Source organism: Eupeodes corollae, chromosome 1, assembly GCF_945859685.1.
Source record: "Eupeodes corollae chromosome 1, idEupCoro1.1, whole genome shotgun sequence".
Taxonomy (NCBI): Eukaryota; Metazoa; Arthropoda; class Insecta; order Diptera; family Syrphidae; genus Eupeodes; species Eupeodes corollae.
This window is the reverse complement of record NC_079147.1, coordinates 43,071,971-43,094,724: the sequence shown is the minus strand read 5'-3', so window position 1 is coordinate 43,094,724 and position 22,754 is coordinate 43,071,971. Positions and strand designations below refer to the sequence as shown.

At 32.9% G+C, this 22,754-nt stretch overlaps 2 protein-coding genes across 2 annotated transcripts in view; both read left to right on the top strand.

Annotated features, from left to right (window-relative positions):
- Positions 1-22,754, top strand: part of LOC129938333 (uncharacterized) — an 89,459-nt gene that overhangs the window by 6,651 nt on the left and 60,054 nt on the right. Inside the window, exons 2-15 of the mRNA XM_056045816.1 lie at positions 2,840-3,210; positions 3,271-3,418; positions 3,480-3,744; positions 3,804-3,974; positions 4,036-4,133; positions 4,193-4,482; positions 4,543-4,692; positions 4,751-4,836; positions 8,110-8,237; positions 8,299-8,576; positions 8,636-8,914; positions 8,979-9,347; positions 9,416-9,476; positions 16,424-16,789. Of these exons, the coding sequence (XP_055901791.1) occupies positions 2,840-3,210; positions 3,271-3,418; positions 3,480-3,744; positions 3,804-3,974; positions 4,036-4,133; positions 4,193-4,482; positions 4,543-4,692; positions 4,751-4,836; positions 8,110-8,237; positions 8,299-8,576; positions 8,636-8,914; positions 8,979-9,347; positions 9,416-9,476; positions 16,424-16,789 (3,060 nt within the window). The remainder of the gene's footprint in view (positions 1-2,839; positions 3,211-3,270; positions 3,419-3,479; positions 3,745-3,803; positions 3,975-4,035; positions 4,134-4,192; positions 4,483-4,542; positions 4,693-4,750; positions 4,837-8,109; positions 8,238-8,298; positions 8,577-8,635; positions 8,915-8,978; positions 9,348-9,415; positions 9,477-16,423; positions 16,790-22,754) is intronic.
- On the top strand, positions 21,188-21,679 carry LOC129953737 (uncharacterized). Its single transcript, XM_056067140.1, has 2 exons — positions 21,188-21,321; positions 21,384-21,679. The coding sequence occupies exons 1-2, from the start codon at positions 21,210-21,212 to the stop codon at positions 21,623-21,625; spliced, it is 354 nt and encodes a 117-aa protein (XP_055923115.1). The 5' UTR covers positions 21,188-21,209; the 3' UTR covers positions 21,626-21,679.

The following is a 22,754-nucleotide window of genomic DNA, read 5'->3' as shown; positions in this document are numbered from 1 at the left end:
TGGTTAACCCTAAATATCTTACGAACCAATAACGCTAGAGACTTAAATTAAATTGTATATTATATGTTGTAACGTGATACCAAATCAAAATATTTTTGGAACAAGATCCAATTAACGGTTTTTTTTTATATATTAAAAAAAAAAAACAGAAAACAAACATTTGTTACCTCAAAAAGTTTACGAATAAAAAATAATTTCATCTCTAAAACAATTTTGTGCAACAAAAAATAACATTTTTAAAATCTGGTCAAATTTTGAGAACAATCAAATTGACAGTTTTTTCATACAAAATAAAAATCTAAAACAACATTACTCAAAGTTGGTAAAAAATTGAATTTCGACTAGAATATCTTTTCAAAAACTTGAGATTATGGCTTCAAACTTATTTTATCTTATAAGAAATAATTTTTTGATACAAATCGAATAGAATTTTTTTTTTTTTTTAAAAGAAAATTTAACGAAAGTTGGTAAAAATTTATTTTCGACAGAAACATCTCCTCAAAAATTTTAAATTATGGCTTCCAACTAATTTTAACTAATACAAATTATTGTTTTTAACAGTCGGAAAATTTTTGAAAATAAAAATAAAAAATTAATAAAAGTTGGTAAAAAATGATTTTGGACAAAAATATCTTTTCAAAATTTTGAGTTATTGGCTTTAAACTACTTTTATCTTTTGAAAAATACTGTTTTAAATATTCAGTAAAATTTTTGAAAAAAAATCTAATTGATTTCTTACAAAAAATAAAAACTTAAAAAAATCAATATTTTCTTTCGAATCAAAAAGCTTTTCAAAAATTAAAAAAATTGTCTTCAAACTTTTTTTATTTCATAGAAAATATTGTTTTCGATATTCAGTAGTTTTTTTTTATAAAATCAAACCGTTTTTTTTAGATTTTCAAACTAAACAATTTTTGATATGAAAAATATTGTTGGTAATTTAAACATTTTTAAGAATAATTCAACTGACAACTTTTTTAACATAACATGAAAACCTACAAACTTTTTCAGCAATACACATCGACAGACGTGATAAAAGTTATCAGTGTGGGTCGCATCCCAGCGTCTTTTTATTTTCAAATGGCGCTACAAAGAAAAAGTAAATCTCCCACTTTTTGCAAAAGAGGTAGTTGGTGGTTGTTATACTCAAATCTCGGAAATAGAAAACGACATTACAGAAGAAAAATGTTAAACACCATAGAGCAACTATGTGTGACTCGTTCCTTGATTTGTGCGTACCAATATTAATTAAAAAAAAAAAAACTTAAACAAAAGAACGCACTTTAAGTGCGTTGCACTCTGCGAACAAGGCCTTCGAGACTCTTTGAGTAATCCGATTATCCGAGTTACCAACCTAAGAAACTAAATTTTTCTCCGATGTAGTATCGTTACTCGAAAAAATGTCAATTTCTTATTTGCAATCTAGCTTCAAGTTTAAGTTTTATTCGCAGCTGCTTGTTGTATTTTTAATACATTAATACACTGCAGATACGAAAATTTAGTATCCTTATTTTCAAGTTTCGTTTTAAATCCAATTTTAAGTATCGTCTTTATTTTCACAAATATTCATTTTAGTTCTTAGTTATTACTCATCGTATAAATAACTAAGAGAAATTTTAATTCCTTTGATAAATGTATTTGTATTTCTTGGGAAGATATCGAACAAATCTTTAAAAAACAGAAACTGCTCCATTAAAATCTGAAGTATTTCCATCTTTATAACATATTTTCAATATGGAAGGATGTGATATTTAATATTTTCAAAACCGGCTTTTTCTGGCCAAGTAAAGAAACTAAGAATCTCCGCAAACGAAGGGATTTATTAAAAAGATTTTAATTTAATTGTAGAAATACACCATGTTTTTTTAATAATTTACAAAAGTTGACATAATAAAGAAAGTATAAGACGATATTTTTGATTTTTTGGATACATCCTTATAATTGACCATCATTTCTGACAAACTGTCAGGTGTAGAGATTCTTTTCTCATTCGCTTATTAAGAATGTACAAAGTCTTACCCATATCTGCTGTCGCATTTTCCATTCTGATATTGAAAACTTTAAGACCGAGAAATTGGTCTATTTTCTTTTATTTTAACGCTTCTGCCTAAACATTTGGTAATTTGTAAACATAACTAACTTCTAACTTACGGAAAATTAGCATTTCGTACATTTTTAATTTGATGGATTGCATGGGCCTAAGGCTGATGTTAGGTTTCATCAACTTATACTGGTACTGATTGTCTGTTTACTGAACAAGTGGCCTTTAATTTATAAACACAAACTATGAAAAACCGATATAATAATTTTATAACTTGCTCGTGTTGCTCAACGCGTTATCCACCATTAGTACTGTCAATTGTCAAAGCTAAGCTGCCGTCATTGAAAGTCCATTTAAAGGAGATGTAGATTTCTGAAGAAGCTTTTAGATCCTCTTTTGATATTAAACAAGTATTCAAATATTGCACCAGCCTCAACAAATTAAAAAGCGTATTTAAGGAAGGGTCGAGAAGTGTAGGAAAATTGAATTTACTCAATGCCCTTCATAGTACTAACAAAAAGGAGTGGTCCACCGTATGCTTAGCAAGAAACAAAATGGGAAGAGTAAATTTGATAGCTGAAAGAATGTAAATCTAAAGGAAAAACTAATCAAGGGTATGACTAGAGACGATGGTCGGTAAGGGTCAAGTTAAATTTGTCCACTTTTTTAAGATTTTTCGGTTTTTAAGAGTTAGGTGAAAAAATTTCTAGATCTGAAGGGAAAACGAAAAACAAACATTTTGTTTTTTAATTAAAATTAGCCTAAGAAAAATTAAAATAAATGTTTTCTTTTTCACAGGCCATAAACTACCGACTTCCTGGAGATATTCTACCAAAACACTATGATCTCTATCTTTATCCCCATGAAAATTTGGGTGAATTTTCGGGACAAGAAACCATCGATTTGAAAATTGTCAAATCAACCCAAACAATAATTCTCCATGTCAAAGATTTAAATATAAATTATGTTTCACTGATAAATGTTCCCAGTAGTAATACTGTCACTTCTTTCGAATTGGACAAAGAACGTGAGTTCTTAATTGTTCATACTTCCGAGATAATACCTGAAGGAAGCAACGTATCCTTACTCATTCTCTTCGACGGCCAGATGGAGGGAAAAATTGTTGGATTATACAGCAGTAGTTATACCAAGGAAGATGGAAGTTTGAAGTAAGTGTTCTGCTTTAGGGGAATTTCAACACTTTTAAAATGTTTGTAATTCTTCCACAGAACTATAGCTACATCAAAATTCGAACCAACTTATGCTCGTCAGGCTTTCCCATGTTTTGATGAACCCGCAATGAAGGCAACCTACAATATTACTCTGGCATACCCAGCTGATCAAGATTACCATGCTCTGTCGAACATGAACGAATTGGTTTGTAAAATAACAGACAAATTGTCAACTTTTTGAATTATTTATCAATCTTTGGCAATAGGAAACTAAAAATCTCGGAAGTCTTAAGGAAACTACATTCAACCAAAGTGTTCCAATGAGCACCTATTTGTCGTGCTTTATTGTTTCCGACTTTGTTGAGAAGCACAGGCAAATTAACACCCAAGGAATTGGTGAAGAATTCACGATGAGAGTTTTTGCCAGTCCCGAACAAGTTAGTAAAGTTGATTTCGCATTGGATTGTGGAGCCAGGATCACAGAGCATTATATTCAATACTTCAAAGTTGAATACCCGCTCCCTAAATTGGGTAAGTTAAGCCTTGAAAACAAAACCAGTATACCAGATATTAAATTGTTATTGGATAAGATATGGCTGCTATTCCTGACTTTGTTTCGGGTGCAATGGAAACCTGGGGATTGGTTACATTCCGTGAAACTTCTTTGCTCTACGATAAGGAAACAAGTTCTACAGTAAATAAGCAAAGAGTGGCGAGTGTTGTTGCTCACGAATTGGCTCATATGTGGTTCGGGAATTTAGGTAAGTCGTTTGATATTCACAATTCTGTAAGATCTTATAAAAAATTGTGAACTTTCTCCAGTGACCATGATGTGGTGGAACGATTTGTGGCTAAACGAAGGCTTCGCCAGTTATATTGAAAATAAGGGAGTCAATTCAATATTTCCCGAATGGAAAATGGTATGAGCTTCTTTCAACTTCTTTGTTTTTTTTTGATTTTAAGAAATTGTATGTTTCAGGATGACCAATTCATTATTGCAACTGTTCACGGTGTCCTCAGTTTAGATGCAACATTAGGTTCCCACCCAATTATCCAGAAAGTAGAAAATCCTGATCAAATTACGGAAATTTTTGACACTATCACATATTCCAAGGGATCTTCGATTATAAGAATGATGGAAGATTTTCTAACACCAGATGTTTTCGAAAAAGCTGTTACCAACTATTTGAACGAATATAAGTATTCAAATGCTGTAACTGATGACTTTTTGGCTGAAATTGATAAACTGGGTTTGGAAATAAATGTTAGGTAAGTTTCTTCAGCAATTTTTGTTCGAAATATTTTGTTTTATATGATTTATTTTTCAAGTGAAATAATGCGTACTTGGACTGAACAAATGGGTTTCCCTGTTGTTGAAGTTGAAAAAATATCTGATGTTGAATATAAATTAACTCAGAAACGTTTCTTTTCCAATCCAGAAGATTATAATGGAGATTATAATGATTCACCTAATTTCAAGTAAGTGCTGCTTATCATTGAAAAATACACATTGCAAAGACTAATGTTTGAAATCCAGTTATAGGTGGTCCATCCCAATAACGTTCCATACTGACAGAAGCTCGGTTGTAGAAAGAGGCTGGTTCTTCCATGACGCCAAAGAATGTGAGTAATAAATTTATTCATCCTATAATAAAAAATGTATGTCTTTCATGATTCATTCGAAATCCTAATTTAATATTCACCGAAGAGATTACTTAATTACACATTTAAGATGGCGCTACAGTGCTGGGGGCATTAGGGCTTCTACCAACAAACTTCTCCCTCAAGCTCGCTTCTAAGCTAAATGGCTTCATTTTCGGACTCCAAATTGGTTGAGGTAACTTTCCACTTATGCGTGCCACCTGATTTGCGGTCCTCCTCTACTGCGTTGTCCTGTGGGTGTAGATTCGAAGACTTTCCGGGCCGGGGCATTGGTTTCCATGCGCTCTACGTATCTCAGTCGTTGACTTTTACCCTTCTGGCTAAGTCTACGTCGCTGTACAGCCCGTACAGCTCGTCGTTCCATCTTCTCCTCCACTCCCCCTCGATACATATGGGACCGTAGATCACACTAAGAACTTTTCTCTCGAACCGACATAAGGTGCTTTCATCCGCTTCTGTCATAGTCCATGCATCTGCACCGTATAGCAGGACGGGGATGATGAGGGTCTTACTCGTATATACCGACACTTTAATCTTTTGAGAGACGACTTTATCACTCAATTGCTTTCTAAGCCCAAAGAAACAGCGGTTAGTAAGAGTTATTCTGCGTTTGATCTCAGCGCTGGTGTTGTTTCCGCGTTTACACGTTTTGACCAAGACGTCGGTGTTGCATGTTCTTTCTTGACGACAGCATGTACTTTGTTTTGCCCTCATTAATAATTAAACAAATTTTTGCCGCCTATGCCTCAATAGCCACAAAGCACAATTGACATCACGCTGAGCTCTTCCAATTATGTTAATGTCACCAGCATATGCTAGTAATAGGACAGACTTTTGAAAGATAGTGCCTCTAGTGTTAACGTGTGAGCTCTGCACTAATCTTTCAAGCACGACGTTAAAAAAATCGCATGACAGCGCATCACCTCGTTTAAAACCTTTTCTGTTAAGTTCTGTTAAGTTGTTTCCAAACTTTAAGGAGCAGTGTGAATTCTACATGTTCATCATACACAAACGGACGAGTTTGGCAGGGATGCGCAAAACTAGACATGGCTCTATACAGCTCGTCCCTGTAGATGCTGTCATATGCGGCCTTGAAATCGATGAAAAGATGGTGGGTGTTAATTTGGTGTTCTTAGTTTTTTCTCCAGGATCTGCTGTAATATGAATATTTGATCGACTGTGGACTTTCCTGGTCTAAAACCACACTCATAAGGAACTATCAGGTTGTTGACGATGGGCTTTAGACGTTCACATATTACGGCAGAGAAGATTTTACAAGTGATGTTAAGTAGACTGACTCCTCCATAGTTGGTGCAGTTTAGAGGTCTCCTTTTTTTAGGGTCAGACAAACAATACTGAGGTTCCATTAAACGGGCATGCTTCCTTCCGACCATATCTTACAGATAAGTTGGTGTATGCTCCTAACCAACTTATCTCCAGCTGTTTTGAAGAGCTCGGCATTTAAGCCATCTGCCCCGGTATCTTTGTTAGACTTCTGCTTAGATATGGCAATCTTTACTTCGTCTGAAGACGGGATTGTTTTCTTTCCTCGTTTATATTGAATGAATCATCCTGAATGACAGCGAAATTCGGTTCGTCATCGATGAGAACAGTCTGCAGAAGGTTAAGCTGTGATGTTTCCACTTTCGTCTATTTTACCTTCGGTACATCGTTTATGTATACTTGTAAATTTCATTCCACCTGCTTATAAAACTTTTAAACTTCATTCCTGCTTTTGAACCTCTTAACATCTACGACCTCACGCTTTTCATGCTCTCTTTTTTCTTCTGAGAAGTCGGCCTTCCCCTCTCCTCTTCTGATCATAAAGATCGTTAGCAGCTCCCGTCCTTCTATGCGTCGCCACATTGTGTCATCAAATTAGGGGTTTCTTGTTGGTGGCCAACACGTCAGAGTCGGCTTCTCTGATTCCATATTGACAATTTTGCCACTGGTGCTCGAAACATTGTATTTGCGACAGAGAACTTTGAAGAAGGTTACTTGTGACTCGGGTGGAGAAGAATTGGCTTCGTTGTCCAAATCGATGTTAGCTCCTCGGAAAGTTTGGACATCCATGATGATAGAAGCGTGTTTAGCGTTGATCGCAATATGGGCAATCTGGTTGACAATAGATTGATGTGGAGAACTCCAAGTTCCTTTGTGGAGGTTGAAGTGTGGGAAAGGAATACTGGCTGAGGTTTCGCTCCCAGCTAAATTGACGAACCTGAATCCGTTGTTGGAAGTGTTATCGTCCAGGCTGTTTTTCCAAAGATGATTTCCCTTCTCAGCTTGGAATTTAAATCTCCCATGACAATTATAATATAGCAGCTACATTTGTTTTTGTGCAAGAACTCGAAAAACATATCCTTAGTGTTGTAATCTTTCTCTTCTGTGGGGCATCATATTAGGCTTATGTTACCAAATTTAGCATTCACTATAGTAAATATCGCAGCTTTTCATCCCCTTTTTGCCCGCCCTATTGCATCGTATTTTTTAGATGGCGGTGATATATTATTTATAGCAGTCTAGGGCCTTTGCTTATTCTTCGGCTACATGTGGTCTATTATGGGACCTATCATTCCACATGCATAGCCGAAGATCGTTGTCCCTAAATCATTTGCGTGGGTTGTCAACAGTAAACCCCTCCGTATCCAGTGCTTGTTTTTGCCTAGCAACTGGTTTAACTTTCAATGGTTAGGAATCCACCCTAGCGCACGACCTTAAACCAGAAGGACCAGGACCTGATTTAACTTCCAGAACAGAGTCATAATATTTCACCCTTTTTACCACGGAAAACAACGGATAATTCTAAAGTGACAGAGCGAAATGCATTGATTCCCTTAAACAATCAAAACGTAATAAATGCTGCTCTAGAAGTAAAGAGGTTTGATATTTTACCGTACATCGCGAATGTGAAATGCCTTACCAAATTTTAGTAAACACGTTAAAAAGATGACGTGAATCAGTAATTTTTAAATTAGATTTGCACTAATTGCAAGACCATTAGAAACTTTGACCTTTTGCCAACCAAAGTTTGTTATAGAATAGTTTAAGGCTCTTTCACTTTCTTTGTATTAAATTATGGTTTAGAATTAAGTATGATTTTAGTGAATTGATAATAACAATTACTTTTTACGGAATCAAATCTTACACCATTTTTTTGACACTGTGAAAACTTCGAAATTCCTATCTTTCCCATCGTTAAAACTTTTAAAAATATTTTTTTTATTTTTTTAGTCACTATTAAACTTCCTTCTGCTGTTAAATGGATAAAGTTCAATAAAAACCAAGTCGGATACTATCGGGTCAACTATCCGGAAGAAATGTGGAAATCATTAGTTGATCAGCTGGTTCAGGATCCTGATGTACGATTTTCACTTTAATATTTTTCAATACTTTTATTATAATGTTTTAAACAAATTGAAGGTTTTCTCCATTGGAGATCGAGCAAGTCTTCTCAATGATGCTTTCTCCTTAGCGGACTCAACTCAATTACCATATGATACAGCACTTGATATAACCACATATTTGTCTAAAGAATTGGAATATGTCCCATGGAGTGTTGCAGCTTCTAAATTGACTTCATTGAAAAACACTCTCATGTTTACCGATATTTATCGAGACTACATTACGTATGCTCGAAAATTGATCGCTAGTGCCTATGAGTCAGTTGGATGGACTGTTGGAGAGGACCATTTGAAAAAGTATGTTTAATCTTTAAAGTTGTAAAATAATTGACACTCGAATAATGTTTGAATTCTAGCCGACTTCGTATCACAACAATTGGAGCAGCTTGCTCATTGGGCTTGGAGGCCTGTACCACCGAAATTTCTAAGCGTTTCAATGAATGGCTTGATAAACCAAGCGTTCGTCCACATCCCGATTTAAGGGAGACAATCTATTACTATGGCATGGTAAACAGTGGAACCGAGAAGAATTGGGAGAAAGTTTGGGATCTCTTCGTCAACGAACTGGATGCCAGCGAGAAGTCAAAGATGATGTATGGTTTATCTGGAATTCAACTTCCTTGGGTCTTGAGCAGGTTTGTTATTGATTTTGATTTTCTATCAAAACCTTTACTTTATTACTTCGTTCGATTTTAAAAGGTACGTTCAATTGGCTTGGGATGAAAATTACGTTCGTGGACAAGATTACTTCACCTGCTTGCAATATATTGCTGCAAATCCAGTTGGTGAGAGTATCGTTTGGAATTATGTGCGGGAAAATTGGCCAAAGTTGGTGGATCGTTTTGGTTTAAATGAAAGATATTTGGGCAGTATGATTCCTTCGATAACATCACGGTTCTCAACTCAAACTCAATTGGATGAAATGCAAGAGTTCTTCAATAAATATCCAGAAGCTGGAGCTGGTACAGCTGCTAGAGTACGAGCTCTAGAAACAGTTAAGAATAATATCAAATGGCTGGAAGAGAATAAGGACAAAGTTGGAGATTGGTTGAAAAAACAGGAAAATTAGTTTTAGATTTAATAACGGAAAAAGTGTTTTGTAGAAATTAGTTGATATTAAATTGATCTTTTTATAGTTCTTTAAATAATTTTGTTCTTATTTCAATAAGAATAAGACTTATTTCCATAAAACTCAATGTTAAAAATACATGAAAAGCTTATGTAATTTAAAATTACAATCCTGACAAAAAAGCTAACAGTTATATTTGAAAATTTAAAGTCTGACGAGTTTAAAGGTTTTTTGAAAAAACTTATCAAAAAAAAACAACTTAAAGACTCATCAACCTCTGAGCAGCGCGTGTCTCAAAATCATTAGAAATTTCCTAAAAGCTATCACCTTGTCCTACTTCAAACATCAAAAGTCTCTCGAAAATAATTACTTTAAAATTAAGAATGATTAAGATCTCTCTATCGTATAATAATCCACTTTGATTTGTATCTATACTCAATCGGTCAATATATTTATTGACACAATCTTATCACATTTGATGCAATTTAGCGTGTATTACGTTTCTTAATAGTTAAATTTAAATTAATTGCGAGAAAACTGAAAGAAAAACAATATTGACGTATTTTGATAAAATTTTAAAACCACATAACGACATGAAAAAAAAATCTTTTTGGAATCCATTACACAAAGTCCTTATGTTGATTTAGCTTTGTTTTTTTATTAAATACAATCTAATGAGGGGAAATACCTTTAAGAAAATGATCACTCAAATTTGACATATACATATATTAAGTTAATCTGATAAACAACGTACATATTTCTTGATATAAATAATATAAAAAAGGCAGCTAAATAATATATTATCCGTCTTAGCTGAACGATAAGTGTAATCCAAAGTTTCTTTTGATAAGAAAAAAAACATTTCATTTCTGACAAGCTTATGATTTTTAAATACAAATATATGACGTCAATCAGGAATGATTTATAATAAACCCATTTGATCTAAATCTTTACAGGGTTATCCATTTAGCGGTTTTAAAAGCAAACTACAAAATCTAAAAAAAACGTGCAGCGGCGGCGTTGAATCGTTGTCGAGAAATTACGCGGCCAAGAAATGTCTCTTGCAATAGAGCCATATTTTTAAGGGTGGCTATTCTTTAAAAAGGTGGTTATCAACACGACGCTCCGAATAGACGGTTACAGTCGTTCCATTGTCGTTTTTGAAAAAGTAAAGTCCAATCACACCTCCAGACCAAAAAGCGCACGTGGATCTAATGGGTGAAACACAAAATTAAAATTAAATTTACCGCGGAAGTAACTCCAAAAGCAAATGTATTTTGTTTGTTGACTTTTTAATAGCTGTCAGACAAAGCAAATGTTCAGCAAATTTGAACTAGAGCTTCCGTTTGGAGTTGCATTACGTAACATTACGTTTGTTAGCATACATTGAATTCCTATGGTTGAACTCGTTAAAATTAGGCGAAGCCGAACCTGAAGCATGTTTGTGTTTCAGCCATGTTTATAAACATAGCCATTGAGTGAAAAATGTCCTTCGTCGCTGAAGAAAAATCGCCTTTTACTGCCGTATCTTCAAGCCCCAATTCGAGGTATCTACGAGACACGACGTTGTTTATGATCAGCTGGTTTCAGTTGTTGTTTGAACTGGATGTAAGTGTAAGAACGGGTGACAGCCAGTCCCAAAGAATGAGCATAATTACCACCATAAGTGTCAGACGAATGGTCTGACTCTAGTAAACAAAAATTGGCACGGTCGACACTTGGTCTCCGAATGCCGAAGTTACTTCATGGGAGAATGGCTTCAAGCCCAACTTTTACACCCTCATTATACTTAAATGTATAAGATGGAACGATAACGTAAGTCCCTATTTCCCCAAATCTGCGCGAAAGTCAAACGAAATAACTTTAAAACGCGTGTACCGAACTTCTGCCACATTTCTCTTCCCACAATTGTTATTAATCGAAACTTACTAATTTCCATCAAGTTTTCACAATTATATTTGTTTTGCTGGGAAATATCGGCGGAAAAAAATGCAAAGTGTGAATAATCAAATTTCTTGAGTTCCAAGGTTTACCTTTCATTCAAAATTGAATCGGGGATGTTAGGTGGCTGAATGCACCCACTGCATTCCCACACTCTACAAGTCAGAGTAAAGCGTGGTGAATTCAGGGGTGACTTGCATTAAGCTGGGGAGATTAAAGTGCGAGTAAGAGAACCCTACTGGGTTTGCAACTGCGTTGGCACACTCACGCAAACAAGCTGAGCGTTGCTGAAAAAATGAAGCGACCGAAACCCAAGTCACTGAGTTGCTGAAAACACTGGGTATTTAAAGAAAAAGGGTTCATCCAGGCTTGGAGAAAGTCTGGGAACTCACTTTTTTGTAAGCTACGAAATCGAATAGATCGAAAGAAAAGTAATTTTGGAAGATAGAAATTTGATTGAAAAAATTTAATTTGAGGAAGTGTTTTGAAAATTTGAAAAAGGAGAATAATTTTGGAGATTTAATGGAATATTCTCTTTGAGATACAGGGGAGGAAAAGAAGGAACATTTGTTAAGGAAGGAAGGGAAATCTGGCAGGAGAACTAAGCTAAGTATAATAATTTGGTTTATTTGATTAAAAATTATTTCCGTTGAATCACATTATTTCGTTGTCGAGACATTGTTCAAAAAAATTATCGTTTGGTTGTTCGCTTTATTTCCGAAAATTACGGAACTCGTGACCCGCTTAAAATAAAACCGTTAACATTTTTTTTTCGGGACTAAACGTTACTGGTCCATCTTATCTCTTCTTGAATAACGATTTGTTTCTTTGTTTAAAAGATCCTGAGTTTTAGCCCTACTTAATTGCAAGGTTTCCCAGGCAATTAACTTAATAATAAATATTTTGAAAATTAATTTCAAGACTTAATCTTTTATTGAAACTTCTTTCACCGTCGGTTTCGCTCCGAAGGTTTGCAATTTCCTTAATTATAAAAAAATTGCTGGAGCCCTATTTCTCAATTTCAAGATAGACACCCCTGTGGTCACCGACATTTTTATATTCTGATCAATTTAATTGATCACCTACGATATCATCTCAAATAGGATATCAATTTATTCGCTGAACCCACCCTAAGCTGAGTGGCCGGAGTTATCAGCATCATACGTGCTAAATGTGCTAAATTTTTCTACGACCTTCTTTACGTTCTAGGTTCTTGTCTTCGTCGTGGTTTTGTTCGGGATCGTCGTGGTCGTAGTCGTGGTCGTCGTCGCCGCGTCGCGTGGAAAAATTATAGCAACATTCAGTACTGATTTGCACAAAAAAAAAAAACAACTAGAAATTGCTCTATAGTGCTCTTCCATATAAATGCTTTTATTACGGCCTTAAAATCGATTAAGAGATGGTGGGTATTGATCTGAAGTTCCTAGTTTTTTTCCAAGATCTGCCGTAATGTGAATATTTGGTCGATGGTGTACTTTCCTGGTCTGATATCGACCTATCAATCAGGTTGTTGACAAACGGCTTCAGACGTTCACGTATATTGGCAAAAGGATCACGACTCTTATGTCTCAAAGGGTCTCCTTTCTTATGTATTGGAAAAACTAAGCTGCATTTCCACTCATTGGACATGCTTTCTTCCGACAATATTTTGCAAATAAGTTGTAGCATGCTCCCTACTAAGTCATCACCTGCTGCGTTAAATAGTATAGCTGCGTTAATAAGTTGGGTAGGTGGAATTGTTGATCTGCCTCGCCTTGGTTGAGTGGTTCTATATCCTTTATAGCGAATTCGATTCGTCATCGCAGTTAAATTGAAAAAGTGGTCTTTCCATATTCTCAACATAGAGTGCGGTTCTACTACGATGTCAATAAAGTCAATAGAGCTGATCATCATATCTAGCTTCGAAAGCCATAGGGGTATGGTTTTCACTCTAACCTATTGAAATGGTTTGAGTCATATCTGAGTGATCGAACCCAATTCGTTCATATTATGGTTACATCCGGTGTCCCCCAAAGAACTCATCTGGGCCCTTTGTTGTTTCTTCTACTTGTCAATGATATTGCAGATGTTCTGGCTCATTCACAATGTCTTATGTTTTCTGACGATTTGAAAATGTACTGCATCTTACAAAATGTATCAGATTGTTTAAAGTTGCAAACAGACTTATTCAATTTATATGGTTGGCGTTTAAGCGATAAGCTATTTTTTTAATTTATCTAAATGTCAGAGTCTTACATTCTATCGTCGTTTATCACCTTTATGTTTTAAATATTCTTTAGGAAATACTACTAGGGTCTAGGTGAAATATTTGGTACTAAGTTCAATTTTAATAGTAACATAGACTATCTAGCAGCCAAATCAAGTTCTATACTAGGATTTATTAAAAGAAATTCGAATGGAATTTAAGGATCCCTTAACTCTTAAGAGCTTGTATTTCTCATACGTGAGGTCTATTTTGGAATATAGTTGTATAGTATGGAATCAATTTTATTCCCTCAATCAAATCGTCTAGAAAGAATTCAAAAATACCTTTCTAGACACATGTTTTATCTATTACTTTGGAATATTCCTCGACCTTCATATGATGCCCGATGTTTGCTTTTTGGACTACTAAGTCTTGAAATTCGACTGAAATATTTTGATGCAATTTTTTTTAGAGACTTAATAAATTCTAAAATTGATTGTCAATTTTTGCTAAGTAAGATTTGTTTTAATTGTCCTTCCGTGTTCCTTAGCACAGAGTAAATTATGGCTTCAATGAGCCAATTTCCTGTTGTATAAGATAGACAAATTCAGTGTGTTAAAATAAAAATGTAGATTTTCCCAATGTTTTAGTAGAGATAATTTTAAGTCACATTAAATGTTTTTTTTTAAGCTTTGGATTTTAATAATTTGTATTGTTATAGTTTATTATTAGTTACGTTCGCGTACCCTCCTAAAACAGTTCAATTTTACGAAAAATAACGAAATTTAACCAAATCCTGTACGCGCACTCAAACATTTCGTAGTTTTTCGTATAATAGATAAATAAATTTAAAAACAAATTTTCAAAAATCAGAAACAAAAGAGTAATATTGTGTGAAAAATTTGTTGTTTTCCCGTTCGCTTACTTTTTTGTAGTTTTTTTTTTGGTGAGAGAAGTTTACCACACTCTTCAAAATATGTCTTTTTACGAATTTTAGTGCAGAAAGTACGCGAACGGACCTTTTATTATTTGTAATTATGAAACAAATAGTCTATAAGAGCTGTGAACTCTATAAAATGTAACTATGTATGAAATATATGTAAATAAATAAATAAACGTCTTATCTTCCCTGTCATGTTGACAAATTTAGCCGTAATGCGGATTGTTGTCATGCAATAGCTCACACTATTGAATTTCAAGACATTTTGCTTGAGTCTATTTCAAACAACAAATCCACACCCAAATAGACGATGCCTTTGTTCTCGACACCAATCACTGCAGTATACTTTGCAGTCTTTTAATTTGCGTTTGCTCGGCCCCATCGAACTTCTTGGATGGCGTTTATATCTGCTTCGCAGCAGTTTAGGGCTTTCGCTTAATGTTCAGCTTCACGTGGTCTATTAAGGGACCTAACACTCCATGTACAGATATCAAGTTTTTGTTACCACTGTCGTTTTATAAATAAAGAAATTAGTGTATGGAGTTGTTTAGATAAAAATGTTACAATATTTCAACTAAACTAGATTTAGAGAAATTTCAATTTTACGGCCGTTCTTTTACTTAAGTGCTTAATCGTAATTGGAACAAGTAGAAAACATTAATTTTACCGAATTTAAACACATGCAATTTAAATATTTTGTAAAAAACTTAAAATTTCATTCCATTTTTACTTAAAACAAAATATTTTAATAAGTCTGGACATTGATAGTTCTAGAAAACGAAACAAATAATTTGAAAGTTCAGGAACTCAGAAAGCATGTGGATTAAGCCAATTACTTGAGTTGCAACTATTTAAGCATTTTAACTTCAATAATATATTAATTAAGATTAATTCTTTTTTAGAAAAGTACTAAAATGGTTGTAAAGTTACAAAATCTTCTTAATTTTGAGCCATTTACGTCAAACACTTAATTTTCAGTTTTGGAAAGCTGTTTAACTAATAGATTTTCTGACTAATTAGTTTTTATGAAAGTTTTATAATTTTGTATCAACTTGATATCGACAAATGTAGATATGAATTATTATGCTCGTAGTTGCAATAAAACATGCAAAACACGACTTGCCAGATAATTTTTGGTCAGTAAAACAAATTTGACGACTTTATGAGCAGCGTTAGTTTTACCTTCCATACATATTGAGATATTTGAAGATGTAAAACTTTAAAAAACGTTAAACTTTTTGAAAAATTCAAACACTTCACCATAGAAAGTATAAAGTAATTCATTTTCGTATAGCAAATTCTATTGCATACTTTTAGACAATATCTTTTGGCGAGTGTATTTTTAAACAGTTTGACTCAAGGAGATAATAAACCGATCGAATTTAACCGCCTATAAACAAAAAAAAATGGAAAATAGTTTTTAGACATACATAAAATTATATTGCAAGTTTAAATAAGTCACACAAGACCTTTAAGAAGAACCCTTTATACATGAATAGCCAACTATAATATTTATGACGAACTTTTGCCCTGAATCCAAAAGATAAAAAATAAAATTCTTTCTCTTTTTTAATGGAAAAATGGAGTTTACCAAAAATATACCAATAATACTTCCTTGAAGCCTTGTCACCATTTAAAGTTGCATTCAATATAATAAACCTAATCATTATTTATTAGGTATGTAATATCAGACTTTGACATTGTTTTTTTATGTTCAGTTATAAATGGATAAAAAGTCCAAACAATGAAATAATAATTTTTGTTAAATGGTTAGCGCATTGTCTTTATAAAACGATAAGGTTATGATAAAACCGGGAATATCTTTCTTTAGGAATTTGATAATAGGCTCGATCAAAGAATCGATTTTTCACTCTGGTGTGCATTTATAAAAAGGTCTTTTTTAAGTAAACAACTGCCGAAATTGTGAATCAAAAGTTTTTCTTCTAAGGGAAAAAAATGCAATGTAATTTCAACCACTTTTTTAAAAATAATACAAATCTTCCTTAAAGCTAGAATTATATTTTATTTCAATAGTCCTCACGTCTAAGAATTTGGCGATATTATTCGGTGTTGCTGCAATTGCATTAGCTGTATCAACTATTGTTTTGGCTGTTCAAAAAGCTAATGTACAAGACGAGCTTAATGGGGCGTTAGATAAACTTAATAATCAAGAGACTACTTTGGCTCCTGTATCGCCAGGTCAAACTCCAACAGATTCAACTTCAACATCAACGAAAACACCAAATTCATCATCTACGCAACCTGCTGATCCGACTGCGTCAGATCCAACTGACTTCCCGTGGCCGTCCTTGACAGATACAACACCAACTTCAACCTCAACTACTCAAAATCCAAACTTTCCAAATCCTAATGATGTAAGTACGAATATACATTTTCTTTTAACTTAAAATCATCAATTTCTATATTTGCTTTTTTAAATTTATATTTTAATACAAATTTTAGAACACATTTTCTAAAATTAAGTTTCCAAAACAAAATAATTCACAGCATTTTAAAGATTTTGAAATATATAAAAATTATTCGTTTTTTTAAAATAAATCTAAAAAATTGTATTTCAAAAATTTTGAGGTTTGTTAAATAAGGAAGAAATGGTTTTTGGAAAACTGAAGTTGAGTTCGAAATCAACAGTTTGTGATCAATTTGTACGTTTTGTGTTACAGTTAGTTCTAAATTACCTATTAAAATTGTGTCTCTAGACAGAGATCAAACACGAAATTTAAAAGTTATTAAGAACCGATTTAAAACACTCAATTTTTAGAACATGACTCAGCTCATTCAGTCCAAGGTTACAATTATTATTATACAATGGCATAAATATTTTTGTCAATTTTGAGAGTGTTTTGGACTAAAAGAAAGAAGATGATTTAAAAAAAAAAGAGGCTGGGATGCGACCTGATAACTTCCCATCCCGTTTGTCGATTTGTCTTGCTTAAAAGTTTGTTTATATGTACTTGTATCAATTTTTACCAAATTTACGTACTATTTTTTGTAGATTTAATTTTTTATGAAAAAACGGACTGTTGGATTTTTATATAAAAATTACTAAATATCGAAAACAATATTTTCTGTGAAATAAAATAAGTTTTAAGCCAACATTTTTAAGTTTTGAAAAGCTATTTGAGTCGAAAGTAAATTTTTACGAAGTTTTAGTATTGCATTTTTTTGTAGAGTTTTATTTTTTGTAAAAAAAACTGTCAATTCGATTTTTTGAAAATTTTGCCAAATGTTGAAAACAATATTTCTTATGAGATAAAATTACTTTGAAGCCAATATTTAAAATTTTTAAAGAGATATTTGAGTCGAAAATCAATTTTTACCAACTTTTATACATTTTTTTTAGGTTTTTTTTTTTTTTTTAAAGAAACTGTCAATTCGAATTTTTTCAAACTTTAACTGAATGTTGACAACAAGATTTTTTGAAATATAAAAGTAAATTAAAGCCAATATCTCAAAATTTTGAAAAGATATTCGAGTCGAAAATCAATTTTTACCAACTTTTATAAATTTTTTTTTTAGGTTTTTATTTTTTGTAAAAAAAACTGTCAATTCGATGTTTCTCAACATTTTTCAAAATGTTGAAAACACTATTTCTTATAAGATAAAATAAGCTTGAAGATATTTGAATCTATATTCAATTTTTACGAACTTTGAGTAATGTTTTTTTTTAGATTTTTATTTTTTATAAAAAAAAACTGTCAATTAGATTTTTCTCAAAATTTTATCAGATGTCAAAAACATTATTGTTCGTTGCACAAAATTGTTTTAGAGATGAAATAATATTTCAGTCGTAAAATTTTGGAGGTGACATTTTTTTGTTCAGTTTTTTTGATTTGTAAAAAAAACCGTTGAATGGATTTTTTCAAAAATTATAATTCGTTGATATCACGTTAGAATATATTATATTACATTTAATTCAAGTCTCTAGCGTTTTTGGTTCGTAAGATATTTAGGGTTAACCAAAATGTTCACCTTTTGTTCAAACTGCTATGGTAAAAAAACCACCCACGCAATTTTCTTGAGAGCCCTTTCTGCATCTTTCTGCCTTTTTATCTGTATAACTAAATTTATTTGAAGTCGATATCTCTTCTGGTTTTTGAGCTATGGACGACGAAAAAAACGTCGCGAACGTACGGACGTACGGACGTACAAACGTACATACGTACACACGCACGCTTAGACATCTTTCTAAAAAAATCGTTTATATCGACTCTAGGAACCTTGAAACGTCGAGAAATGTCAAAATTTTCAATTTGACAAATCGGACCCATCACAATAACTTCCTATATGAAGTTAAAAATGAATTTTAAATTATAAAATCCCATACAACTGTTATTTATTCGTAAAATTTTTCTTTACAAATTCAGCTTTAATCTTATATTAATAATTAATAACAAACACTTCCAACAATAATTATGGAAAACACAGTTCGTTAAGTGGTGGTCTTGGCTGGCTTTGTAGTAACAGACGCGTTACTCCAACTTTTCCAGGCCTTTAAGTTCATCGATGTGTAACTCACATATCTCTTTGATAATAAAGTGCTTAAGTAAGTGCTTGAAGAGTTTAAAGATTGTTGGAATAACATCGGTCACGATTCAATACCAAGAGGTTAAACCGCTGTTCCGAAGAACCAAACCGCTGATAACGCGATTTGGGAATTTAATCATTTCGCATTTACCAGTTCCTATGAACCGTTCCGCCATAATGCACTTGAACCAAAATCAGTTAGCATGGCTTTGTAACGCCTTAATCTTTTGCCATCCTCATTCTTGGTGAAAAATTGTCGAATGATTCCAAAATCCGCATTGCATTGACTTCTCAAAAAAAATATTTGTCACCTCGGATATTTTACAAACAAAAAATGATTTTATCTCCAATTTTATCTGCAATAAAAAACAACGTTTTTGACATCTGGTAAAATTTTGAGAAATGGAATTAACAGTTTTTTAACAAAAACAAAATAATTAGCAAAAGTTCGCAAAAATGAATATTGGACTCAAATATCTTTTCAAAGATTCGAGAATATAGGCTTCGAATTAATTTTATTTTATAAAAAAAATATTGTTTTTAACATTTGGTAGCATTTTGAGAACGATCGAATTGACAGTAAAAAATAAAAACCCAAAAAAAAGTAAAACTGAAACTTGGTACAAACTTACTTGTATTCAAATATCTTTTCAAAAAAAAATAAAAAATATTGGCTTCTCACAGAAGATATTGTTTTTGACATTCCGTAAATTTTGTATAAAAATCCAACAATCAGTTTTTTTCATAAAAAATATAAAATCTACAAAAAATAGTACACAAATATCGTAAAACTTGATGTTCGGTTCTTGATATCTCGTGAATAATCATTAAATTTGTATTTGTTTATATAAGAAATAAAACTTTTAAGTCATGCTACTAAAATTGGTAAAAATTGTTTTTTGACTAAAAATCTCGTTTACAAGAATAGGTTTTGAAATCAAGCTATTTCATCAAACGCAAAAACCTACAAAACTTATAAGCAACGCAAATCAACAAACGGAATGGGATGTTATCAGTGTGGCCTCTTTTTATATAAAATAATTTTGAAAAACTCCTGATAATTGTCCTTATTTTACTAGGCTTATTTGACAGCTACGATGCTCAACGAGCTCCAGGTTTGAACTTGTTTGTAGTTTTTCTTTACTTAAAAGTGTCAAAAGAAGGAATATTCCATTCCAAAGTGGTCTTACAGTATTTTTCCTATAGTTTTGATTCACAAGGTATGCTCAATTTTAAAGATCTCACTTTTTGGACGTTAAGAGGTTTCCCACAATTTGTTTATATTTAAGTGTGAGATACCTTTGAAAAAGTATTGCTCTGAACTTCCAAGCCTTATAAGAATTCTGCTAATATTTTGGGAATATGTTAATTTATTCTGTTTTACCAAAACAAAATCTTTAAAATGAACTGCTGTACAAAAAAGATATGGCGGGCATATAAATTGAACATCTGTAATGTGCAGGAGTTGTAATTTTAACAAGGCAGCGCAATTTGTGGTTTATTGCAGCCGTATAGTTTCACGTTAAAGAATAGTAATTCGACTTCCAAGATCGTATGATTTAACGCGACTTTACTATTTTTTGTGTTGATGTGAGAACTTTACGTCATTAAGACCAAAACGAATGACGAAAACATGAGCCGTGTCATTGCTAATGTACTGCCAGTGTCAGAAAAAGTAATTGACCTACAGATGAGAGTACGTCCGAACTAGCCCTGTCGGTCATGAGCCAAAATTCATATAAAATTTATAATGCCGGAAAGATTATCGTTTGAAGAAAGTAAATTGTATGTCAATTTAAAAAAAAAAAAAATCGTCTTTATTTTATTCCATTTCAATATTCTATACCTCTAAAAAACACCCTACTCAACAAAAATGTTGAAACATTTAAAAGAATCACTCTCAGAAGACCATTATATACTGTTAATCATAGGTTTCCAATACCATTTATTTAAGTACCCAAACAAAAGGGATTAATATCCCCATAATTTATTGTAATGTTATATTATTTATATCCGTTATTTATTGCTATCAACATTATAAAATGAATATTTTTAAAAAGAAACATCAATTGTTTTAACCGAAGTTAATAAATGAACAATATCGATAAGCACTTTCTATTACTGCGACTAACATTCATATTTTATTTGATTGACCTTTATCGAAGAAAAGTTGGGTACATTTTTATAAAAAAAAAAAAAACATTTGATAGCTTACACGATTAAAACTGCATTCTTATTGTGAATTCTGTTATGCCATTTAGTAAGTTTGTGCAGTTTTGTGATATATGTACCTCAGAAATAAATAAAAAGAATATTCTACTTTTGTTTATTGAAATGGCTGAAACTGCTCCAAAAAAGTTCGGTATACATTTTTATAATAATAATTATTTGGACAATAATACAATTTAACTTTTTTTTTTGAAGAATTTAAATCTAGACACTTGAGTATTCTTTTGGGAATGGTAGCGTTAGCTTTTATAGTTGCAACGGCTGTTTTGGCAGTTGAAAAATCTGTTCTTGAAAATAATCTAATTGATTCACGGTATAAACTTGATAAAATGGAAAGTCTATTGGAATCAACTTTAAGGCCAATTAATACACCAAATACGCCAGAAGCTTCTAAGTTTGTTCATCGAGTTTTCAACTTTAAAACACCTATTGAATAATTAAAACTAATTTACATAATGTTCCTCCAGTTATTTGGTTTTGAAATTAATAAAAGAAGTTTATTATTTTAAATTTGTTTATTATCTTTGTATACTAGCAAAAATTAAAAATATAAGCATCAGTTTTTAATCTTTTGCATAACACAACAAAATTACTGCAAACCTTTTGTATTCAAGGTACATACATATCAGGTATTTTTCTTTTGCATGGCCACCTCGGGCACGCTTGCAGAAGTCCAAACGCTTAACCCAATTTTACGATGGTTTTCAAGCATAAATCGGCCGATACCTACTGCTGCAATTTCACGTTCGATATTCGTACGAAGTTCATCAGTCGTCGCTGGCCTTATGGCATAGACTTGACGTAGCCCCACAGAAAATATCTAACAGCATCAATCACACAACCGAGGCGGCCAAGCGACTAAACCATTTTGTGAGATAAAACGTTCTCCAAACTTGTTTTCCAATAAATTGATTGTGACATTCGTTGTGTGGCTTGTACCTCTGCGCCGACCATCCTGTTAGAACCACATGTCCTCCAAGTCCATATCATCCAAATGGGGCCAAAAATATTCGGTTATCATTAAACGGTAGGGATCCTCATTCACTGTAACGTGCCTGTCTTGATCTTTACGGAAGAAGTACGGCCCAATAACGCCACCGGCCCAAAACCAAACCAAACCGTAATTTTTTCGTGATGCAATGATGACTCATTTAGTACGTGTGGATTGCTGCCTGACCAATACCGCATATTTTGTTTATTGCCAGAAGTGAGCCTCATCGCTGAAGATGATTTTTCGATGAAAATCTGAATCATTTTCAAGTTGTTGCTCAGCCTAATTCACGAACGTACGACACTTCTGGTGGCCAAATGGCTTCAATTCTTGCGTAAATTTAATCTTAAAAGTATGATGTCACATAGATGCCCTACGCTTGAGAACGACGTGTGAGAGACACATTTGGGCTTTCGCAACTAAGCGGTCGCAAATATTCTCGACACTACGGCATTTCTTTGTCTCACTGACACGGAACCATTTTGTACTGTGCCTGTGGATTCAAATTTATCCACTAGACGCTCCATTGTTGATCTTATAGAACGATTATGACGACCATAAATTTTTACTCGTTG

Coding starts and splice junctions, on each gene's coding strand:
- LOC129953737 (XM_056067140.1), top strand. CDS start 21,210: ATGCCATTTAGTAAGTTTGTGCAGTTTTGTGATATATGTACCTCAGAA. Junction 21,322..21,383: donor AACTGCTCCAAAAAAGTTCG/GTATACATTTTT, acceptor TTTTTTTTGAAG/AATTTAAATCTAGACACTTG.